This window comes from Ctenocephalides felis, unplaced genomic scaffold, assembly GCF_003426905.1.
Source record: "Ctenocephalides felis isolate EL2017-DRISC unplaced genomic scaffold, ASM342690v1 CF-g0.4_SCAFFOLD_01886, whole genome shotgun sequence".
In the NCBI taxonomy this organism is placed as follows: domain Eukaryota; kingdom Metazoa; phylum Arthropoda; class Insecta; order Siphonaptera; family Pulicidae; genus Ctenocephalides; species Ctenocephalides felis.
In genome coordinates, this window is record NW_020538040.1 from 177,956,712 (window position 1) to 177,982,697 (window position 25,986).

At 29.4% G+C, this 25,986-nt stretch overlaps 1 protein-coding gene across 2 annotated transcripts in view; it reads right to left on the minus strand.

Moving 5' to 3' along the window:
- The window catches only part of LOC113378743 (protein Teyrha-meyrha-like), a 148,896-nt gene that overhangs the window by 100,058 nt on the left and 22,852 nt on the right, over nt 1-25,986 (minus strand). For both annotated transcript variants that reach the window (XM_026619323.1, XM_026619322.1), the window contains exon 5: nt 10,150-10,254. In XM_026619323.1, the coding sequence (XP_026475108.1) occupies nt 10,150-10,254 (105 nt within the window). The remainder of the gene's footprint in view (nt 1-10,149; nt 10,255-25,986) is intronic.

Here is a 25,986-nt window from a genome sequence, read left to right on the forward strand (position 1 = left end):
ATATAAATAAAAAACTGATCATTTATTAATTAAGGTTTTGGTATTTTTCAAATAATATAATTATTAATATTATATATCATTATTTGTTGGGTTACTATTTATTTATATGATTCGTTAATAAATTATAGTTCATTGTTCATATTATTGATATTAAAAATTATTTGGATATTGAATTTAGATATTTTGCTACCATTAACATAAATAATAATAAACATCATCTTTTTACTTTACATCATTAGTTCACTTTAATCATTAATTTGTTAAAATTAATTTAACATTTATGATGACGTTAGTTAAAAAATTAATTAGTAATTATCAATTAATATTATCGATAATAGCAATTATCCAAACCACCGTTTTCGTTGACATTCGTATCACAATTTTATTGAATAAATATTGGCATACTTGATATGTGTAAAAAATTCACATGTTTTTCATAGTTCTAGAATATTCCCATGTTTACTATGATTAAAAAAATTATCAAAAGGGAAAAATTTTACATAAGGCAATACCTAGACAATTCAATTTAAATAGTAAATTATCCAAACCCCGCTTTCGTTCACATAAATCAAAGCAATCGAAATAAATGAATGAATATTGACATACTAGATTTGTGTAAAAAATTCACATGTTTCTAATAATTCTAATATTTTTCTATGTTTACTATGATTCAGAAAAAAATGATCAAAGGGTAAAATTTTACATGAGGCAATACCTTTACAATTCAATTTAAATAGAAAATTATCCAAACCCCGCTTTCGTTCACATAAATCAAAGCAATCGAAATAAATGAATGAATATTGACATACTAGATTTGTGTAAAAAATTCAAACGAAATAAATGAATAAATATTGACATACTAGATTTATGTAAAAAAATCACTTGTTTCCAATAATTCTAATATTTTTCCATGTTTACTATGATTCAGAAAAAAAATGATCAATGGGTAAAATTTTACATGAGGCAATACCTTTACAATTCAATTTAAATAGAAAATTATCCAAACCCCGCTTTCGTTCACATAAATCAAAGCAATCGAAATAAATGCTATATGAGACGGTTAAATTTGAAATTGAATTGAAGCAAGATTGCAATTTACTTATTAAAATTCGTATTTTAATTCAGTAAACAACGAACATTAATATAAAATGCAAAAAACGATAAGATTGAAAATAAATATTTAGAATGGATTTCAAAATGATCCTTTTAATTTATACTTGTTAAAAGTAAATGTTAAAAATTATGTGTAAAAGACTTAAGATAAACATCAAATAATGTTAGTACGCAAAGTTTTTATAAGAACCAAATATTGTAATTATTCTTTTATTAGAAGTTGAATATTGAAGTAACACTATGTTTGACTTTTTTTTTTTTTTTTTTTTTTTTTTTTTTTATTTGACTTCGTTATATAACATTTGGTCATATACAAAACAAAATGAATATACATTAAGGATAAATACATAACATCTTATTACTAAATTAAATTATATAACTAATTTAGATTTTACAATAAATTCATATAATATTTTATAATTTCTTTCATTTCTTATTATGCAAATCCATGCAATTGGTTTTATTATACTTTTGTCGTCATAATATTTGTCCAGCATTTCTTCTCGTTGTTTTATATACCTGCTACATTTCATAATAATATGTTCTATATTTCCGTCTTCTTCTCCACATTCACAGATAGCTGAAGACCTAATACCAATTTTATATAAGTGACTTGGAAAATTGCCATGGTTTAATCTGATTCTACTTAACGTAGTTACAAATTTTCTATCTTCATTTTTAAGACTTTTAAACCAAGTTTTTTTTCTAATTTTATTCTCTATAGTCTTATATGTTTTTCCCTTTACCGTGTCATCCCAAATTTTTTGCCATTCCTCTTCCACATTTCTTTTACTTATGTTTTCGACATCACTTTTCAGCATAATGTCCATTTTTTCTCCTTGTTTCGTTGCTATTTTTGCTAATTTATCCACCTTTTCATTTCCCTCTATTCCATTATGTCCTCTGATCCACGTAATTTTTATCTCATTTCCTATCAATTTTATATTTTCTAACTCGCTTCGAATTTCTGTATAAATTGCTTCCTCAAAAAGATTTTTTTTGTTTATGCTTATTAATTTTTCTACACAACTTTTACAATCGGTATATACAATTGCTCTTCTTATGTTCAAGTTTTTAATATATTTTACCGCTTCTCCTATAGCTACTAATTCCGCAGTATATACTGAAACAAAATCTGGTAGTTTTATCAATTTTTGAAATTCTTTATTCTCATGGATCATGGCACACCCTACTTCATTATTTACTTTAGAGCCATCTGTGTAGATTTCCTCATATCCTCTACTGTTTATAATATTTGTCTCTTCATTATTAATATTGACAAAAAATTGTTTACCTTCATCAAACCATAATTTTTTAAGATTAACGTTGTTTTCATATATCTTATAGACATTAGTTTTCTTCATGAAATTCAAACTGTCTACCATAATATTTTGCTTATTATCCCAAAATTTATTATTCTCCATTAATTTTTCCAATTCTTCTAATCCACTAATAATATTTGGCTCTCTTCTTAATATCTTCTTATAAATATATTTATGGATTAAATATTTCCATCTTAGTTTTAGAGGTAATTCTCCACTTTCAACTAACATTGCATTTATTGGCGTGGATTTCATTGCGCCAATACATATTCTGATACATCTATATTGTACTTTATCCAATACCTTTACATGTGGACTACTGTGATAAGCAATGCTACCATAATCTAAAATTGGTCTAATCAAAGTTTTATATAGCTCTAAACTCGTTTGTGGATGAGCACCCCACCATGTTTTGTTCACCACTCTTAATAGGTTTATCCTTTTTTCTATTTTCTTTTTAATATCTTGTATACATTCTTTAAATTTCAATTTTTGATCCAACTTGACTCCTAAAAATTTATTACTATTTTTAACCGCTATTGAATGCTCTTCCGTACTAATATGAGTTGGTAAATCATTCAACCTATGTCTTGTGAATACCCCTATCGAGCTTTTCTCATCCGAAAGTTCCAAGCCTTTATCCCTCAACCATTCATGAAGTTTTTTAATATTTTCCTTCATAATATTAAACGCTAGATTTAAATCCCTTTGTTCTACATAAATGAGTATGTCATCGGCATATTGTATAATATTAGTACCTCTTACCCAAATATTATCTATATCTCTTACATATATAGCATACAATAATGGGCTAAGTATACCTCCTTGTGGTAGTCCTTTATTCACTACTCTTTCACCAATTATTTTGTTATCTTTCTTCACTATTATATTCCTTTCATATATATTAAATGTTAAGGCTGACACCAATCGGAATGGTAATCCTATTTTAATTAATTCTTGGAACATTATACTTGGAACGACATTATCATATGCCCCTTTAATATCGCAAAAGAGTGCCACCACATAATTATTTCTTGAAAATGCCAAATTAATATCAACCATTAATTTACATAAATTATCCTTCGTACTCAGCCCTCTTCTGAATCCGTATTGACTTTTAGATAATATTTTATTTTTCTCTACAAACCACTCCAATCTTCTTTTTATCATTAAATCTTTGGTTTTAGCAACACACGATGCTAGTGATATAGGTCTGTAATTATCTGTATTATCTGCATTTCCATTTGTCTTTTTAAAGAGAATTATATTATATTTATTCCAGTCTCTAACTATTTGTGTATCCAACCAGTACTTATTGATTAATCTTAATAGCACTTCCTTACCTATATTTGGTAATTCAGATAACATAACGTAATGAATATTATCTATTCCTGGTGCAGTGTCTTTTCTCCTATTCATTGCGACGTCCATCTCCCATATATTAAACGGTTTCATGACTTCTTTGATATAGTTTTTATCTTTCAAGTATTGCAATCTCATACAACTATCCTTTACTCCCATTGGGGCTATTTTATTCAATAACATATCTATCCAATTGTTGTCGCATCTTTTATTTTCTTTTTCAGTATCTTCTCCAATATTTTTCAATCTTTTAATCATACTATATATTTGCTTGGTTGGTGTGTTTGGGTTCAGAGTTTTAATGTAGTTATCCCAGCTTTCTTTTTTCTTTTGCTTTAACTTTGCTCTTACCTCATTTTTAACAAGATTACATTGTAAATAGTTTTCTAAGTTCATATTTTTCCTATATTTTTTTTCTGCTTCTCTCCTTTTTTTAATTAAGGTGTTACATTCTTCATCCCACCAAATTTGTTTTATTATCCTTTTTTTTCCTATTCCTTCAGTTTTTGGGATACTCTTCATTGCTGCTTCATTAACAATATCCACAAAAGTGTCATAATTTATTTCTTTTTTTGAAATCTTAATTGTTTCAATTTTCTCTTCAATTTCTTTTCTATATTGCTCCCAATTAGCCTTACTACACCTCCATTTTCTATTAGATGTAGTTTCATCAAAGATCTTTTTTTCATTTAATTCCATTATTATTGGATAATGATCTGAGCCTAGATCATCATTATACATATCCCATACTGTTTTATGTGCTATGTCTGAAGAGCAGATAGTAATATCAACTATTGATTTACATATTCTATTACTAATTACTTTATTATTATCGTTTAATATAAAAAGTTGGTTCTCCTCTATCGCTTCCAGTAGTCTACGTCCTTTTGTATCTTCATAGTCACAACCCCAAGCTTGACTATGGACATTAAAATCTCCTCCAATTATACAGGGTTTTTTAATTCCATTCAGTAACCTATTCCATTGCCCTTCTGAAATATTAGCCTTTGGTGAAACATATAATGATACACATACTATTTTCTTACTTCCTAATAATATTTCTGCAGCACACATTTGACATAAATCCATATTAATGTATTCCCTATTAATTTTATATTCTTTAAACTTCATATTTTTATTAATCAATATAGCAGTTCCTCCTTTTCCATCTAATCTGTCTTCTCTAATTATAATAAAATTTTTAAACTTGTATTCCTGAGTTATTTTAAACCAAGTCTCAGATATCAAAATAACATCAATGTTTTCTTCATAAATAAAATTTTCTAAACTTTCTCTATTTGACGGTAAAGATCTTGCATTCCATTGCATAATTTTAATATTTTTATTTTAAATTTTTTCATATTTAAAATATTAGTTTTATTTTTTTCCATAATAACTCTACTTGCCATAATTGTTTTGTTGTTGAATTTATTATATTTTAAACTATTATTCCGTACCTGTATCTTCAATAACATTGCCTATTTTATTAGTTTCCATCACTGCTTTTTCAGTACACAATGATTCTATTTCTTCTTCCAGGGCTGTCCATATATTCTGTGTGTTTATCTCTGTTTTAAAACTTAATCTTAGCCTTATTTTGTTAAAAATTTCTTTGAATTGTTGCTTCATCTTCTTTTTTTTTCTTTTCATCTTCATTTTTATTTGGGTTATTTTCTTCACTATTGTATTTCGTTACTTGCTTTCTCCTTTCCTTGTATTCTTCTGCATTTATTCTTTTTTGTCTTCCTTCAATTCTTAATGTCGTGTGCTTAGGTTTTCTAATTTTCAATATATTTTCTTCATTAATTTCTACTTCTTTTTCTTTAATATGATTTAACATTTCAAACTTGTTATTATTAAATCTGTTTAATTGATTATCTGATTGTTTAATTAATGAAGGAAATACATTTTGATAATCTCTGTTATAAAATTTGGTCTGTACTATATCTGCATATGTTCTCTTACGCAATATTTGCTTAGCTTCACTTATAGAAATATTCTGATATGCTTTCAACTCCTTTAATTTTTTATTATATAAATACGTTTGACAATTTCTATCATTCGCTTGATGATTATTTCGGCATAAAGCACATATTTCTATTTGGCTCACACATTCTTTTACATCATGTTCATCCGAACATTTTCTACATCTTTGCCTGCCCTGGCACTGAAGACGAATATGGCCGAACCTCCAGCATTTGTGGCACTGTATAACATTTTCAATAAAAGGTTGAACCTCGCAAGCTACTGAATGAATAAATACATTTTCTGGAAGATAACTGCCCCTGAACCAAATCTTCACTCTTTGTGTTTTATAACTGCTATTATATGCCTTTTTATTTTTAATACACTTCACTTTAATAATTTCAACATCCGTTTTAATGCAACTCATGATTTCATCTTCTTCAATCTCTGGGTCTACATTAAATATAATACCTATTCTCGTAGTTTTATGCTTCGGAATATAAGTTTTAATATTATACTCGTCCAGTAATTTCTGTTTCACCACTGTATTAGCACTCTTCCAATCATTAAAACATATTTTTATTTTATTTATACCTATAGCTGCAACATTACTTATCTTATTACTAACACTTGACACTTTTGTATGTAAAATTCTTCCTAACGCCATTGGATGTAGTCTACCCAAATTTTTATCTTTTGATTCTGCATATATAACAAATGGACCTTCGCTCCTTTCATCATAATAGAAAAACTCCTCTTCATAGGTTTTTTTATTTAAATTACTATCCATTTCTTCATTTACTTCACTTGCCCAATCGATATTTACATCGTTTTCATTAATTCCATCATTATTAGTTTTCTCTAAATGTGTTTTGTTAACTTGTACTTCAATTTCACCTTTTTTCCTTATCACACTTAACTTTTCGCGATTCTTATCAAATATTTTATTACTTAACAATCTTCTTTTCTTTCTAAAATCTATTACTCCCTTTTTAATACTTTTTCTTATTACTTTTTTTATATTCACAATTTTTAACTAAATTAATTTCACTAACTTTTGTTTCATTAATATTATTATCCAAATCATTTATTTCATAATCACTAATGTCATCCATTTCGTATTCAAACTCTTCTATTGACGTAATTCTGTTATCAACTGGATTCAATTCACAATCCTCAAAATCATGATGACCACTGTCATCGTCGTCACTTTCCTGGCCGTACTGGCCAGACTCCATTGTTCACTTACTGACTCACTCGCTCTTATCAGATTATGTAAATTTATTTACCGATGTGTATCGCACGAATGCTCGATGCAGACTGTATGTTTGACTTGAAAATACATATCCATTAGTTATACGCAATACAAAAAATACGATTTTCGAACTCCTTAAGAATAATTTAAATAAATAATAAAAAAAATATTCAAACTATTTTTATATTTAAATAATCCATTTAAATCCAGGGATGAAGTATATACATTATATTAAAATGTAATTCCATTTACTTCATCATTTCGCATAATTTAAGAAAAAAAATCAGTTACTGTCGACGTTAGGTCTGGTAAGTACAGCTAACTCCCCACAAACGGCATAATAAAGACATAAGACTGGGAATTTTAGTGTCATTTTTCTTTTAAACTCGGACTAGCATCATTACTTTGCATTCTGTATTAGATTTAATTAAACTAAAAAAAATAATAAAGCAACCCTCGAAATGACACCCTCTTCGTAGGTTCTCCGTTGTGGTACTGAATCACGGCATTCACAAGTTAAGCAAAAATTGTGAAATGGATACAATTGCTTGGATATTCTAATAAAAAATAATATTTCTATTTAATCAAATGCAGGTAAAATAAATAATAAAGAAGTGCAAAACTGATCTTTTCAAATTATTTTGTTATTAGTGTAGGTACTTAATTAATTATTTAAATTATTGAATTAATAAAAACTTCGACATAACTTCATTTTAAACAGTTAATCATGCGAGCTTAAAATGGTTAAATTAAATGCTGTATATATAAAAGTAAGTATTCAAATTCTTGCAGTAAAGATTATAACATTCTAAAACATTATAGGCCTACAAAAAATAATATAATTATAAAAACCCATTAAAGTTTAGAATAATGAGCCACGCCCTTAATATATATGCACTGTATTGATTCTATGTTTTGTATTGATCAAAATGAGTTAAATAAATTAAAATATATTAATACAATTATATGTATTACAAATATGTTTAAAGATTTCGGCGAGTCGAAAGGCAAATTGATTAGTTTTTGGTGAAAAGCAAAAATTATATTTTTGAAACAAACATTTATCTAAATAGCTAATATTTAATTTTTATCGACTTTATCTATATCGCGAAGTTCATGCAACTTTTCTTATGATAAAAAGACTACTTACAACTACTTATTTTATACTAGCATAGCCTCAATATATACCAATCTTGAATTTTGAGAAAATGTTTCTTTTTTTTCAAAAATTGCAATTTAAATAGCCTAAATGAACGCTGATAAATAACGAATATACTCATCAATATACAAAATTCTTCCATTTGCCGATGACGAATATACTCGTCAATCGAAGTTAACTGGTTAAGTCAAGAATCATATTTGAATTATTATCAATAAATAAATAGGAAAGTTGCAATAAATTCTTATTGCAAAGTTCGTAAGAAAAGACGTATGTATTTATGTATTTTTTTTTAAATTAAAGTTCGGTAAATTAAAAAGTTTTTAATAAAATATTCACCAGGGCAGCGTCTATCAGTAGAATACATATAAATAAATGTAACGACGTTATAAATACCGAGCGGGAGCGGTGCCGTGTCTCTTAAAGTTTTTCATCGTTTAGCGAGTTTCGTTATTAGCAGAGCGGAATGTCCGACATTCTCATTGTTGACAATATGTCTTATTGTCAGACTTGATTCGGTGTTCTCGAGATAAGGACGTTATTACATCAGGACGAGGAGACGGTGTGCTTTTTATTCCAAAAGGAAATGCGCTCTCCAAACGCTGTTAATGTTGACTCAATGTTTTGACTTCGAAGCAAATAATGAAAATTAGAATGCTTATGGGGTTGATAAATGACTTTTTGCACCATTGCTGGATAGGAGACCATAAGCCTGTACGATTTACATAATTTTAACACGTAAATCGCCATGTCAGTCATATGCGTCTGACGCTAAGCAGTTCTACATGAATCAAGTCATACATACGCAATTTGGTAGAGTGCCACGTCAGTCACAGATACATATGACTATACCGACAAAAACGATACATTTGCAATATGTTTCGAAAGCTATCAGGAACAAAACCTGAAAACTTTTTACTTATAACACTTATACGGCTTGTCGTGAAAAAAAGTGTTAATATAGAGTCATGTCAGTCATATATGTGCGACATCAAAAATAATGTTTTTCCAGAAATTTTGTCTTTGATACATTAAGTTCACTTGATACACTTTTAATTAAATTGCCTAATAAAGTTACCGTGGCCCATGTGAAATTTTTTTGTGATATTATCGTGGGGATTAACGTGTTAAACTAAATTTCCACATAATCAAAATATAAAATATTATCTCTTGTGATAACAGCTCAAAGTCAATTCACATCACCTTCACCCTGAGGAAAAATACTTTCCCACCTGTTGTATTATTTAACCAAAGGTTGCAACAGACAAATGTAGTTAAATACTTGGGCTTGCGCCTTGATGCCAAACGAACATGAAAATACCATATTCAAAAGAAACGGCAACAGCTGGAAACCACGAGAAGAAAACTGTACTGGTTGTTAAACCGAAAATCTCAGTTGAGCACATGGAAAAAACTTCTTCTCTACCAAGTCATGTTGAAACCAATTTGGACGTACGGAATACAGCTCAGAGGAACGGCATGCAAATCCAATATCGCCATAATACATTTCAAAACAAGATTTTAAAAGAAATTATAAACGCACACAAGTATTTCCCAAATTGGTTGGTTCATACAGACTTGAACATTAACACCGTTAAGGAAGAAATTGAAAAGTTCAGTCTGAGATACAAGAATAGAATACAGAACCACCCTAACATCATGGCCAAAACTTAATAAAAAAAACATGGCAATGAATGGCTAAGAAGAAAACGGCCACTTTTTGATATTCTTTAGTAATCCTATAATATGTACAATTACTCGTAGGCTTAATTAAATATTTTCACAACAGGACTATCTATAAGCTAAACATATCCAACATCGAATCGGATCACCAATGGGTGATCTTTCGACCTTTTTTTTTATTTATCAAAATTACTGAATGTTGTATAAGAACGACAGATTGTAATTCTCAAATGTAAATAAAAAAATGAAAAAAATCTCATGTGATAAATCAGAATTAACAATCCACTTACCTTGTTCGAATAACATCCTGGTTTTGGCAGACAATGCAGCAGCATGATCACCAAAATTGTAGCTAGCTAGTGCCAACGCTCCATGAGTTCCCAATAAAGTACCCACTACAAATATAAAGTATAAAAAATTTTCGTTAATAACGTTCCAATCTTTGTTAGTATAAAAATTTTCAGTTGATTTTAAAAATTCAAAACGTACCCATTACAATTCCTTAATAGAGAAACCATTTAATTTGCGGCATACGTATGGATAGCATTTTTATTTTAATGACATTAAATATTTCTTTATAAATATAGTCAAGTCATATGAATTTATTATTTGTGTAGTAAAAATGCGTGAGAAATAATATTGTATTCCTTTGTATCGAGATCCGATCAGATACGCGATCGATGGTCAAACATAAATATTCGAATAACGTACCCAGTGGTTGGTTATATGCGGGATATATACATCGACATGCTTTATACGGTAGCAGAAAGGCTGCGGACAGAGCATTCCTTTCACAGACGCATGTCGTACCGTACTTTACAAGTACTTTAATGTAAACGAATTCAAAAGAAACGAACAAATTTTAGCTGTTGCATACTTGGACCACAAATAAGAAATTTCCACTGTGTTCTTCGAACGAACAATATTCAAACTAGTTTTAAAAGCTTTAGTTTTTTTAAAATGTTGTATTTTTTTAACATTTTTGAAAATTTTAATCTAATTTGAATAATTTAATTTTTTTTGAAAAGGGATCGTTCAAGTATTACGTAAGCAGATTTAGTACAATTATTTACCCCCCCCCTCCCCCTTGTCAGCAAAAGTAAGCAAAGCTGTCACCAAAATGTCACCCAAAATAAGCAGATCAATAACCCCCCGCCCCCCTATAGTGCTTACGTAATACTTGAACGGACCCAAACCTTAAAAAACGAGTTTTTAAAAATTTTGAATATTCTCAATTTTTTTGAAAATCTTGATTTTTTCAAAGCGATTGCGCTGTGTAGCTATATTTTACCCGGACGGGGTAAACAAACAGCCAGGGGGCCAACATGTCCAATATCTTATTTTTAATTTTAAAAGGTTTTTACAAAATAATAGCTACATTATTCAATCAATGCAAAATATAAATTTTATAGGTACATTTTTACAGAGATAACAATGTATATAATCTTGATCCAGATTTCGTCAGAAATATTCATCAGCAGAGTTGGAATAACTATTTATTTATTTAATCTCTTGTAAAATTGCTTTTTTTTAACTTAGTTCACTTCTTTATTCACTAGTTTTTATTGCTTACACCTTTGTCAGGGTAAAAGTTCAGTTGATCCTTTTTACCCCATCCACCTGTGAGCTTTTATAGAGGTTATAAAAACTTTATTTGAATCTGACTTAAAATTAACAATTTATCTTATAAAATAATTAAATAACGTATACTTAAAAATATATTATGGTCTCGCAAACTAAAGAGCAGTGCTCACAAGAAGAAAAACTAACAACGAAAGGTATTTTATTTATTTATTTATTTATTTATTCATGAGCAAGCCGTAATCAATAATAATAGATATTATTTCAGGCTCTTGTCAAGCTTATTCATAATTAATATTAAAAAGATAGTAATTTTATAATAATCATAATAGCTGCACAAATTTCGCTTCTGAAAAAAAAAGAACTGAAGAAAAGTATTCGAACATGAAATACAATGTTCATCATCAAGTTCATCATATTAAAGTCTAGTTGACCACCAGTCAAGTTCAAAATTCTTGCACAAGGTTGAAAGTTATACTCATTTAAAACCGTGAAAAATTTAAATTAATAAAATAGCAAAAAAACATGGTTGTACAGGCGATCAAATAGTCAGACTACATAGATAAAGGATAGGGATTATGCAAGAAAATAGTTATTGAAAATTCAGTAATGTCATAAAAAGCTAATTCTTTAAAAAGTTTAACTAGGGAAGCATGAAATTTATTGCTGTCTAAGTTTCGGATATTGAGTGAAAGTTTATTCATAAGCTGAATACCTAGACCGTCGATTGCCTTAATAAGTTTGTGTCTAGTGTTGTAGTTTGAGGAGGACGAAGTCATATCAAAAAGTTTCGAATTGTTTTTGATAAAAGATAATCTTATTAATACTTTTGTTATGGATTTTCAAACATTGCCGTTAATCTCCTGATAGCGTCGTCGTAAGAATCAAGGTGATGGCTGATTATACGAACTTTCAAATATTGTTGTTAAAAAAAAATCTTAACTTTAGTGGTTTTGGAGATATAGGCGGTGTACCTTTTTATCCACAGACTTTACCCTATGCCAAAAAGATTATGAGGTCTTGAAAATTTTATTTTCGATTTTTCTGCGATTACTATAATTTACCCTATGGGAAGTTAATAAATAAGAAGCCATTTGTATTTATGTATTCGAGTACAAAATTTATTATATTACTAATTAGTTTACTGCTGATTGGCATACATGTACCTAAAAAGTAGAATATAATTACTGTAAGACCTGGATAGCTTTAAGAATATACGAGTGTATTCTGTACAGATCTAATACGCCGCAAACCTTCATTACCCATTCATTATAAAAAGCAACCTCCCTGGCTTACGCGAAAGAGCAACAGAAGTGAACAGAAGCATCACGTTTTTAAATTTCAACATTCGCGTTCCCGACAAACGGTGTGTGCGGTGCAGCGTATAGTATGCACGATGTCTTGTGATATGTGAATACTTGAGTCGGTTCGGTGCATGTGTGAGATTTCTTCCGCGCATTCAATGCAAATCGGCATAACAAACGATACGACGTTTACAAATCAAAAGCGAACGAGTCGTACATAGTGTTAGAACGAAATATCGAGTACTGAGTAAATATCGATACTTTGCGGTCGATAGTGAGTACTTTTGGTATCGATTTTTTCGACAGCGTAATCTATGAACACAACTCATCGACCAACTATGAACACCACTCATTTTGCGAAATGCTATGCAATAGTCTCTATAGGTGGTCATAACTGTTCAAAGAAGTGTCCAAAATGATCCCGAAGGGTGTCATTAGTCTCCGAATTTATTGCTCAAAAACCCAAAATGAATATGACCACACTAATAAATAAAGATGTTTATTTACTACTCTTTCGTAAAATGAAACGCCTTTTTAAAGTACCAAAATGTTTTATAAAAACATATTCAACAATCCAAGTATGATTATTTCAAATAATAATATTCATCAATTTCAATATATTAGTATTTTGCGTAAAAAAGAATCGAAATATAATTATTTCAAATAATAATATTCATAAATTTCTATATATTAGTATTTTGCGTTAAAAAGAATCGAAATATAATTATTTCAAATAATAATACTCATAAATTTCTATATATTAGTATTTTGCGTTAAAAAGAATCGAAATATAATTATTTCAAATAATAATATTCATAAATTTCTATATATTAGTATTTTGCGTTAAAAAGAATAGAAATATAATTATTTCAAATAATAATATTCATCAATTTCAATATATTAGTATTTTGCGTAAAAAAAAATCGAAATATAATTATTTCAAGTAATAATACTCATCGATTTCAATGCGTTATTATTTTTCTTTCTAAAAGTATGTGAAATGTAAGTTGAAGAAAAGTACTTGTAAATTAAAAATTAAATAAACAATTTAAAAAAGAACAGAAGAACAATATTTTCTTTGTGGTACGTGAATCTTAAAATGTCTCGTTTTCAGTTTGTGCACATTATGAACATATTTTAGGAATCGGATTTCAACTGACCCTTTCTGAATGAATGACAACAAAACTAAAGAATACTTTCTTTAGTATAGTGGGCAAAAAACTTTTAGAAAATAATAAATTAATTTGGTTCTTGTGGCAATTGTTTGCACTGAAAAATATTAAAAATATTATTGTGCTTAAAAATACTTAAAAAGTATTGCTTTTTGAATATAGTATCAGACTATTATATTGTTTTAATCAAAAATACTCAACTATTATAACTTGTCTTTTTTTTGAAAAATTATAGAATTTGAAATTAGTATTGAGAAATTACTCTTAAAATTTTACAAAATTGAAAATGATTCTGATTTAACACATCAGATTACAAGCAATAGAATTCATTCTAATATTGTGATATGATATTTAATGAGTTTTAGATCTTTCTTGCACTTATGTTTGATTTTTAACTTCCCGTAGGGTAAGTTATAGTAATCGCAAAAAAATCAAAAATGAAAATTTTTATATATCTTTACGTTTCAGAGGTTTCTGAACATTTTGGCATACCTTAGAAAAAATGGATGTATGTGTGTGTGTGTGTGTGTGTGTGTGTATGTGTGTGTATGTATGTATGTATGTATGTATGTATGTATGTATGTATGTATGTACGTGTGTGTATGTATGTGCGGATACAAATTTTTGTCGACGATTTCGGGAACACGGATCAACCGATTTGAATAATTCAAAAAACATTCGATTCGCATTGATAAGGAGACGTGCTGATTAGTTTTTGGCGAAGGCAGGTCTAGCCGTTCCGAAGATACGGGGCAAAAAGTGCCGAAAACGGTAACTCAGTTTTTAAGGAGCGTCCGATTTGAATAATTCAAAAAACATTTCACTTGTATTGACAAGATGAAAAATCTATAAAATTTTCATAAAGGTAGGTCTAGCGGTTTCGGAGATATGGAGAAAAAAGTAAAAAAATGAGCCATTTGGCGGTCAAAAATGATCATTAGACATATGCACATCAAATTATCAGATATTTTATAGAGATTTTAACAATAAATATAAATTTTGTTAACATTTATATGGGTTCCGTACTAATGTTTATCCGTTAGACAGCGATGCGGCGCTTATGCGCTTTATATTTTGTCTCTATGCAGTTAAATCAGTACGATTGCTTTGAAAAAAAGTTCAGATCTTCCACAATATGTCAAAATAAAGAAAAAATTTTTTTTTCAAAAAAAAAAAATTAAAAAAAATTTTTTTTTAAAAAAAAAAATTTTTTTTCAAAAAAAAGTAATTTTTTGTCCAATTTATAGTTTCTCAAAAATCTTATTTTTTCAAAGTAAATTTTTTTCAAAAATGTTAATCGTTTTTAAAAAAATAATAATTTTTGGTACGGGAAGTTCCAGCAATTTGCCTTAAGGCACGATGCCTTAATTGCCTTAAGACAGAATTCCACTTACAGCTAGTTATGAAAAGTACTCAAAATTCGATATTGAGTACTATCGATACTTTCGCCACGATATTTTTTGGCATCGATATTTTGATTAGATACTTTTCAAAGTACTCAATATCGATCTTTTGCCTCGATACTTCTAACACTAGTCGTACACGAAGACCGCAGCTCGTGTTCTACAACAAACGATCGAATCGTTTCGCAAAACCCGGTAGCAGCGGCAAGAGCGCCCGATTGCTGCTAGAACACATCGATCCGAGATTTTGATTTAGGTCCAGCAGCGCACGATCGCTGAGACTCTTTGCGAAGTTTGCAAATCCAAATCGATAAGTCATCGAATGACAATGAGTTATGTTTTATAGATAAACGATGCAATAATCAAGTATTACATAGATATCTTCGCTAATGTTTAAACTTTTAAGTTGAAAATACTTAGAAGCAACTACGTTAATTAATATTTTTAATGTTAACAAATTACCTTGGTACGTATCGAATGACACTATTCACACAGTCTTAAACATAACAACCGTGGAAGAAGTAATTCAGAGCAGAAGCAATTCATACTAAATGAAATTAGACCAACATCCAAATCTAGTAATGAATTAATCAGAAAACTTACTCCAACCAGAAGGCTCAAAAAGAAATATTGGCCAGAACACCTACTAAACTCAATTTAAGCACTGTTTCTTTTACTAACACAGGAGAATCTCCTCCGTGAAGAAGACCTCTAAATAACATTTATGAGACCACATAGGTTCATAAAAATTTGTATTCCTGATTGTTTATAATGAATAAAAAAATGTTGACAAATTGTCTTGTTAAAAACGAATGATTAGGCGAATGATTTTAACCATTGATGCACGGCATGGTGTCTCAAGACAAATTGCTGGTACTTTCGGAACAAATTGCTGGAAAACTTTGAAAAAATTAGGTGCTCGATTATTTTGAAGTTTTTGAAAAATATGATTTTAAACCATTTTTTTTTTATGTTTTGAACATTTTGAACTTTTACAAAGCAATCGCGCTGCATAGCTGTTTTAGAAATAAAGTATCGAAGCGCGTAAGCGACGCGTCTCTGTCTTACGGATTAACATTGGTAGAGAATCCATAAAAATGTAAACAAAATTTGTTCTTATTATTAAAATCTCTATAAAATTTTTGATAATTTGATGTGCATATGTCTAACGATCATTTTTCCAAAACCGCTAGACCTGCCTTCCCAAAAATCAGTTCTTCATTTCGTCAATACAAATAAAATGTTTTTTGAAACATTCAAACCGGCCACTCCGTTCTCTCAAAAACTGAATTACCATTTTTGTTTTGTTTCTTCTTCAAATTTTCGATTTTTTGCGATTACTCTAACTTACTCTACGGGAAAGTGATAACAACTTTTACTCTTTCAAGATGATAGTATCAAATTTCAATAGTCAATACAAATATATACTAAATCATATATTTCACTCAAGAATTTTAAATAAAATACATGTAACAAACAATATTTTTTGAGAAAAACGATAAAATCATAAAAATTATAATAAATACAAAAAATAATTTCAAAAATATAAATTTTTGTGTGAGTATATAAATTAATAAAACATAGGAGACGGGAAAAAGTAAGACGCATCTGAATGGATAGAATGATTACTGCTATTTCCAGAAGCTGGATTTGATTTATTAACATGACAACTTTTTAAAACGCGTTTACTTTTATTTTCAGCTTTTGTAATATTTTTAGGATCATTTGTTCTCCTTGGTATCAATGATCTGCTTCGTATGTCACTCTTTTTGCTCCTAGGCGCATATTGTTTTTCAAAGTGGGTTTTTGGACTGTTACTAGTAGCATTTTTTTCAGTCACTTTACTAGGCTCACATAAATCTAACTCTGCATAAATTCTTGGTGGTTTTATTCCACTCTTCCCCTTCTTCAGTGATTTTTTTTCACTCTTCTGTTCATGTAACATGGTACCTGCTAAATCTGAAGTTGACGTATAAGCATTGCGAGTACCTAACAAAGTATCATTTCCAATGACCTGTTTGCTACTAATATTACCGAAGTTCAACACTGTTAATAAATCTGAGATAGTAGATGGAGTATCATCGTATTTTTCGAATAGATTTTTCACTCTTTGAAATATGTCAGTCAATTCAGTCCGAAACGAATCATGTTCAGGTGAACATTCTTCTGTGTGGTTTTCAGAATGTTCCTCCTGTGCATTTATCTTGGGAATACTAGGAGATTGGAGTGCTGCACAAAGTCGTTCTGCACATCCGATGCACATATTTCCGATAATAGATTTTAGAGAATCTGATGACAAAACGTAAGTGCCTACACTTGAGCAATCTGACATAGCACTACTTGGTTGAGATGAAGACTGCCCTTCGTAACAATGATTTACCTATATTTACAAATTCAATGATATACACAAATGCTTAACCAAATTGAAGTAGTTATAACATTGTTAAAAACTATAAAGTAAAGAACCTCAATCAAAACAAACGCGAAAACCATTTCTGTATATATAATTAAAAGTACATATAATTTGATTACATTGGGTTAAAATAAGTTATAATTGAAAATTTAGAGGACAAATTGTATTGCAAATCATTAATAAAGTCAATTAAATAATAACCAAAATTTACCGTTTACAAATATCTTGTTTATTATTACCTTTGTAGCATGTGATGATTTAAAAGTTTCATCTTCTAAATCATCAGCTTCAGTTATGTGAAAATCATCTGGTGGCTGTTCATCTGCCAAATAGGAACCATCGACCAATACCGTGGATGTTAAAATTGTATTTTTTACAGAAACACAACCTCCATGCTTCCTCTTCTCAATAAACTCCAACGTTTCCGATCTCAGCTCAATTTGCGCATTCGTTCCCAGCATTATTATTTAATACGCACACAAATTTTAATAAAAAAAAAAATATACAGCAACAACACTTTTGTTTCAAATTTTTTTGTCTTTTTAATATGTCAAGTTGATAAAGTATTGCCAAAGTTGATTCAAATAAAGTATTGCCAAAAACGATTTATAATAACGTATTTTTACTATTTCTGGTAACACTAAATCATTTCATGCCTATATATTTTCTAAAAAAAAGAACATCAACAAAGTGTAAATAATTATTTTTTAAATTTTATCTCAGACGTTTTTAATATTTTTATATAATCAATATTTTATAAAACTAACTATTTTTCTATGTACATATTTTATGGCTGAATAATTGAATCACGCAAGGAATCATGAAAAGCCCAAGTTCGTCTCAGAAAAACAGACCCAGGACCGAAACAGACACGTCTGAATACGATGCCGATGCAGCGTTTGAAGAGTTCCTCAATAGTATGCCCGAATCTGAGATTATGGAAAGTTACAAAGAAGTAACCGAAGCTCTAGCCGCGGGCGAAGCTCTGCTAAATAACGTTCCATCTTGCACAAAGAAGGTAAATAAGCGGCGAGGCCTTAGAAAAGCCTCATTTCCCAATGACACTGATAGTGATGATAGCGATTCGTCGGGAATTAACTCTAGTAGGAACCACGTTACAATATCGACGATATTGATGATTCGGACTCTGAACCCTTTGTAAGTACTAAAAAGTACAGTATGAGCCACAGACTTTACGGTTTTGATAACATGTGGTCCGGAAAAACAAAAAGACCAAACTGACTAGAAGGAAGGGTCCTTCATTTTTGGCGCAGATGGAGAAGACTCCGATGGGAAGAGTAGCATCGACGATGCCCAGGACATACTTCCATTTAGAAAAGTTCATATTAACATTGTAGTAAGTATTTATTTATAAACACAATGATTGACTTTGACGACATAATAATCAAATACATTTCGTATACAGAATGCTCCTACATATAGAGAAGGCGTGGTAAAGGAAAGTCCCAGAGAGTGCACAATCGCTACCTCTCTCAAAAAGACTAAGAGGGAAAAGAGACCGAAAAGAACACCCTGCCCTTACGGAGAAGCGTATAAACATTTATGTTCCCGATGCAAGTACGACTTTAGTTTCGGGCCTGATTTTTCAGATGAAGAGTTTTCGTCATCTGATATGAGCGACTGTAGCATTATAGACGAGCCTAGAAAACAACCAGCTTTCTGCCCATAAGAAAAAATCTAATAAAACATTATCATCAAAATTGTTAGTCGGGAAATTCCAAACGCTTAATATCTAAAATTGATATTTTATATATTTTATATATATATTTTATATGTGTTTTATATATATTTTAGAAATATTTTGTATAAAATTTTAATATTATAAAAATGCAAATTATATTACAACTATACTATACAGATACTACAACCTTATATTCAATTTTATGCTAATTAGAAAATAAAATTCTAAATGTCAAATGCATTTTTAATATTGTACAAAAATTATACAAACTCATAGATAGCATAAAATTTAAATATTTAAAGTTATATATCTAGGTGCAAGTGGCAATTTGCATCAGGGAATGTTGCGTAAATACCCCATATGTGCCAAGAAAAATTGAGATTTAGCTACAGTTAAAGTTGTGAAAATAAAACTTTCGGTGCGATATTTCATTATACACATTATATGTCCTTAATCGGTCCAAGAATTTTGACGAAAACATGTGCATTCATCCGCTAAGTATAAAGAAACGGTTCAACTGATCTTCGAGTAAGACTAATAAACGTGAGTAGGGGTGACTGGGTATGGTTGTGCCACTTTTTTTTTATTAGTCCACATTCAAGGAACGGTTGTGACAGCGATTGGGGTCAGTAGTGGCAAGCATAAAAAAAAGTTGAAAACAATAGGTACAAACACCAAAATGGTTTATAATGACTTTTATTGTCGTTAATAACAATAATATGTTACACAAGACAACATAAACATTTAAACAAAGCTTATAAATAAAATATAATCAGATATAACAAAACATAATTTTTTAAACAAAGTTAACAAGAATTCTGAATGAATTTTCCTTTTCCTTTATCTTTCGTATGTTGTCTAAGTCAGGTTAGATTTTCTTTATATGTTTAATCTTCACCGTACCCAACGCACAATTATGAAAACAAATCATCATTATGACTGGCAAAAAGCTAAATTATCTAAACAAAAACAAATTGTTGGTAAGTTACTACTAATGTTCAACTTACGGCACTATAACAAAAAAGTAATCTGTCTGTATACAATTAACAGTTATGATTAAAAGAATTCGAGCATGAAATCTTACTTTTCACTTTTTGAAAGCAATGCGGTCTACAGATCATGTTTATGTAATACACTGACTGAAAGCAATAATGGGAGCTTATTCGAACAATCATACTACATCTTTACCCCCTTGGATGCCATCTCAAAATCAGTATAGTTTAGCTGTTATGACAACTGTCACTACCGTACCCTGGCACAAACGTACCTAGTCTCCCCTGCATATCGAGTTTTATTCAATTTTTTTATATTATATTTAGTTTGTGGCTTTTAAATGTTTGAAATGTCAAGTCGAATCAGAAATTTTAAAGAAAACGTCGAGGATCAAATTTTGGCTCACATACGACCTGTTTTCAATTTTGACGTTTCAGAACGACTTCAAACGTAGAGAGAACGTAACAATAGTAACTTCTCTTTCGAAAAATTAAAACTAAAAAATATTTATATGATATAAACATCACAAGCGGGTACCTAACCGAGACAATATTAGAATATAATATATTCATAATCATGACTGAAGCTATTACGGAAATTTTCCTGTCTCATCTGCATATTCCGTTTCAGTTATACAAAAACGACACAGTGCCAAATAGAAAAAATATATCGCGAATGGGTGGAGAACTGTCATCGCCAAATTCGTGGCGAACCCGGCGGGAATTGAAACGCTGCGTCCATCATGCCAAGGACAGAAATCAACGGGTCGAGCGATCACACAATTAACAACTGTCCGAAAGATTTAACATGAAATTTTACGTTAAAAATCGTTTGATGAAATACGAACTCATTCAGACAAATACAAAAGTCGCCTCGAGGATCACCCAAAGTAACTTGCAAGTAAACTAAGCCACAATTCTACCAGAGATTGAAAGATTAAAAAACAAGTTTTATTATATATTAAGTTCTGTCAATTTTAGAATCACTGACATTGATCTGTGGATTTTGTATTTTTGAAGCCAATTTTCTATTCTTAAAAATTTCACTTGTTATCCAATTGGGATAGGTGTAACAATTATTGTTTAATAAACAAAAATTGATAGATACAAATTAAAATATGTGCAATTGTCACCCAGTCTATGAACAAGTAAGACTTGCTGAAACGATTGCAAGATATGTTTAGAATGCTTATATAATTAGCATTAGGTTATTAAGTTATAGAAGAGATTGGGTACGGTTGTGCCAGAATACGGTAATGACATTCGTATAACTATACTGATTTTGAGATAGGGTCTAAAGGAAAAAAATGAAATATGTTTGTTTGAACAAGTTTCCATTATTGCTTTCAGTCAATCCTTACATTTGATCTGTAAGCCACATTGCTTTTAAAGAGTCAAAAGTAAGTTTTTATGTTCGAATTCTTTTAATCATAAGTGTTAATTGTATACAGATAGATTACTTTTTTGTTATTTTGCTGTAAATTGAACATTAGTAGTTATTTACCAGCAATTACTTTTTGCCGAGATAATTTAGCTGTCATAATGATTATTTGTTTTAAAAGTGTGCGTTGGATACGTTTGTGACAAATTTTGTGGTCACGGTAGTGACATGTATTTCTTGTCCTTTTAGGGTAAAGATTAAACAGATAAAAAATCTAACTTGACTAAAACAAAATACGAAAAGGAAAGGAAGAGAAAAATTCACTATAAGAAAAAAAAGCTTTCACAAAGAATTCTTGTTAACTATATTTAAAACAATATGTTTTGTTATTATATTTATTCATAAGTTATATTATTATATTTTATTCATCAGCCTTGTTTAAATGTTTATGTTTATAATATATGTTACATATTATTATTGTTAAGTGCAACAAAAGTCGTTACAAACCATTTTGGTGTTTTGGTCACAACCGTTCCTCGGATGTGGACGATAGTGCTTCTGGTCCTTTTTTGTATTATTAGATGATATGACTAATACATCGTATTTAAAGTATATTATTCTTTTTCCTATTTTATAATTTTTTTCCATCAAAATTAAATGTATTGTTACCTAACTTTAAAAAAATTAAAATTTTTAAAATTTTATTTTTTCTACTAAAGAAATCAATTACTCCATGGGCGTCATGAAAACGTTCGCGATCCCTCACAGGGCCAATGGTCACAATATCTGCTAACATTCATCGCACGTATTAAACTAATCAAATATTTCAAGCACACATGCTCGCATACAGAAAATATGCGATATTAAAATAGGGATTTTCACATTACAAAACGCCGCGTGAGGTTGGGAGGCGCAGGGGCTAATTTGAATGGTACAGAATTCTCTTACTGATCAGAACGTATTTTTTATGTCTATTTGGGCTAACTGGATAAAAAAAATATTTCTTGTAAAAGTACTGAAAAAATATTGATGATTGTAATATTCCACTCGCATGCCTCCGGCGGCTATGTATTATACATATTACTTTTGCAATGTACGAGTGGAAAGGGTTAATTGTTAATTTAAATTACTGTAGAATAAAATGTCATGTAAAGTGATTTTTATTAAGCCACATTTACATAAATCTGATTATAAAGTTTAAAGAAGGAAAAATAAATATAGAGCATCCAAAATAAATCTCAATTAGTTGTAGTGGCATTTTTCCTCAAGGCAAATTGCATAAACTTCTCGATGTATGTAAATAATCAATAAGAATTAGGATTTTTCAACTATTTATTTATTTCATTTTATTTATTTATTTATTCATAAGCAAGCCGTAATCAATAATAATAGATATTATTTCAGGCTCTTGTCAAGAAAATTGGAATTGTAACGATAGAATTTTAAAAAATTGACACAGTCATACTTAGATGATTTTTCATAATTTCTCCACTTTTTTGTATACAGTATATGTGAACATATACTTTAATAAATAAACTAATTGAGATAGGAAATAGTCTTTTAATCACAACAAATTGCAAATATTAAGTACTTAAATAAAAATGTAAAATAGAAATAAAACATTGAAACATAAAATATTTAATCATTTTTATTCATAATAAACGTGCAAGGCAAAAGAAACAAAATCTTTATTAAAAAAATAAGTTAACTTTGAAATGGCTAACAATCAAGTTATATTATGTTTCTTTTCGAAAAGTATAAAAAAATTGCATTAATGCAAAATAATGTAGATATAGCATTTTTCATAAAATTCAGTAATAATTATAATCATTTGAAAATTGTAGTTATTTAATTCTAGTAAAGTCAAATAATACATACCTTAAACCAAACGCATTTCATATTTGAGTATCAATCATCATTTACATCTGCTTACCTTTCATTATTCATATTGCTGCAATGAAGTAATTTAATAATAATACATTATGTACACACGAGACACCTGTTTTGCTTCGCCGAAAAATATAAAAAGAGAACCCTATCGCTAGTTAACATATCAATACGGCAATAAGCTTGTAACGGGGTCATAAACAATGGTATATATAGACAAGATTAGAGTGTTAGCGCACTTCTTGTCAGGGAACATGACTTATAACATGTGTGCCAAACCTGCGGCTCAGAGGGATAAATGATAGGTCCTCTTCGAAAACTAACTGAACTCGTTTTATCTAACTTATGGAAAAAATTGCATTATAGAACTAACAAAAAACTTGTGAGTAGTAAGAACGACGAAGAGAGTTTTCCACACTTTACTTCCACTATTGATTATGGATTATGCTATTGAGCGTGGTCTAAAGGTTCGCGAGTAAAAAGGTTCACCAATGATATCTCAAAATCAAGAAAAGTTAAGAGTTTTTTAATAACAATATTTGAAAGTAGAAGAAAAAATATATAACCATCCACCACCTTGATTCTTACGACGTCGCTATCGGGATTTAAACGGCTATGTTGGAAAATATGAACAAAATAAGTAATTAATGAAATCGCAATCATATACATTTAAATCTTTTATAACCTAACACTTAACATACTATTCTTTAAAGTTGTAAGGTAGCTTTATATATATAAAAAAAAAAAATTATTTAGGATTGATAATATTTCTGGCATTTTAAAGTACTTTATACGTAATTTCTAATTTCTAATTCCTAATTCCTAATTCAATTTATGATGGCAAAACCAATTGCAATTTTATTTGGATAATGTTTTACGGTTTTTGTATTTAAGAACAAAATTAATATTGATTATATAAAAACTAATCATTAAAAAAGTCGTAATTAAATTCATTTAAATCTTTACTTGCTCAATTTTGCTCTTCTAAAAAAATTGAAAGTTGATGCTCGGGTCCTCAAATTATAGACTTCTCTTCGTGGAGTGAAATCTAATTTTTTCTATTACAGATAGATTTCCATACCAGTTTTTGTTGTTTGCTTACAATAGCTCATAAAACATTACGGTGTCTGTGTAACTATTTAAAAAAAATAAGTAAAAACCTACTACCACTCCTTTTCCAATCGATTTGGACATTATATTTTTTTGGATTTCCATTACAGTTTTTTTTTGTTTGCTTACTAGCTCATAAAACATTACGGTATCTTTGTAACTATTTTAAAAAAATAAGTAAAAACCTACTACTACTCCTTTTCCAAACGATTTGGACACCTCTGCCTTTTCCAACTCGACTGATTCGAATGTTAAAACATAATACATGAACAGACAACAATGAGACGAAAAGAGATCAACCGAGCAACGACAGCGGCCCACATTAAATACATCCCCTGTTGACATTTGCACGGGGCGAGCATTGAAACAAATATGCCACCGATTTATAAAAGAATTAAATAATTGTTCACTTCTTTAAATTGCAAAAATAAAATACTTTTGAAACCTTAGAATAATCCATATAAAACATTATTTGTATGACTTGAATAAAGACAATAGTTTCAATGTGCTTTGACGCGATAAAAGTTATAGTATTCTAAATATAATAAAGAAAAAAAGTCATTGTAAAATTTATTAAAGTACGACGTACGACGAATTCAATAATTTTGAAGTTGTCATTTTCGAATTACATTTATCAAGACTTTTGCCATCACTGTGTATGAACTCGCAACATGTGAACATCCAAAGTCGCCGCGATGAATGAGCAAAGTTTTTATTCAAAGCGCAACCCCTCTATCGACAAAAGGGTTGCGAATTCAACACGCGCTTGTAACACGGCAATGCGAAATATAATCATATTACACTATTTCCATAAATATCAAATAATTAATTAGATTTTGAGTTAAAATCAAATTTTAAATATCAATTGAGTAAAAAAATTTAAATTTAAATAAAGGTTGCTAAAATAACTGAAAAATATTTGCATCAATAGATGAACATTTTGAACAAATAATAAAAATATTTGCTATTTACCTAAACCTTAAAAATTATTTAAGAAGTTTACTAAATCTCATATATAGCAGCCAATTTTCGGATAAAATAGAAATGTTATGAGTATGCTATGTTACGGGTCTATCTTCATATGAGTTGACAGTGACAATCTGTTGAAAAAAATGAACTGGCTACGCGATCAGACGTTGTAAACATGAATCCTAACCTCTAAAACGCACAAACGTCAAATAA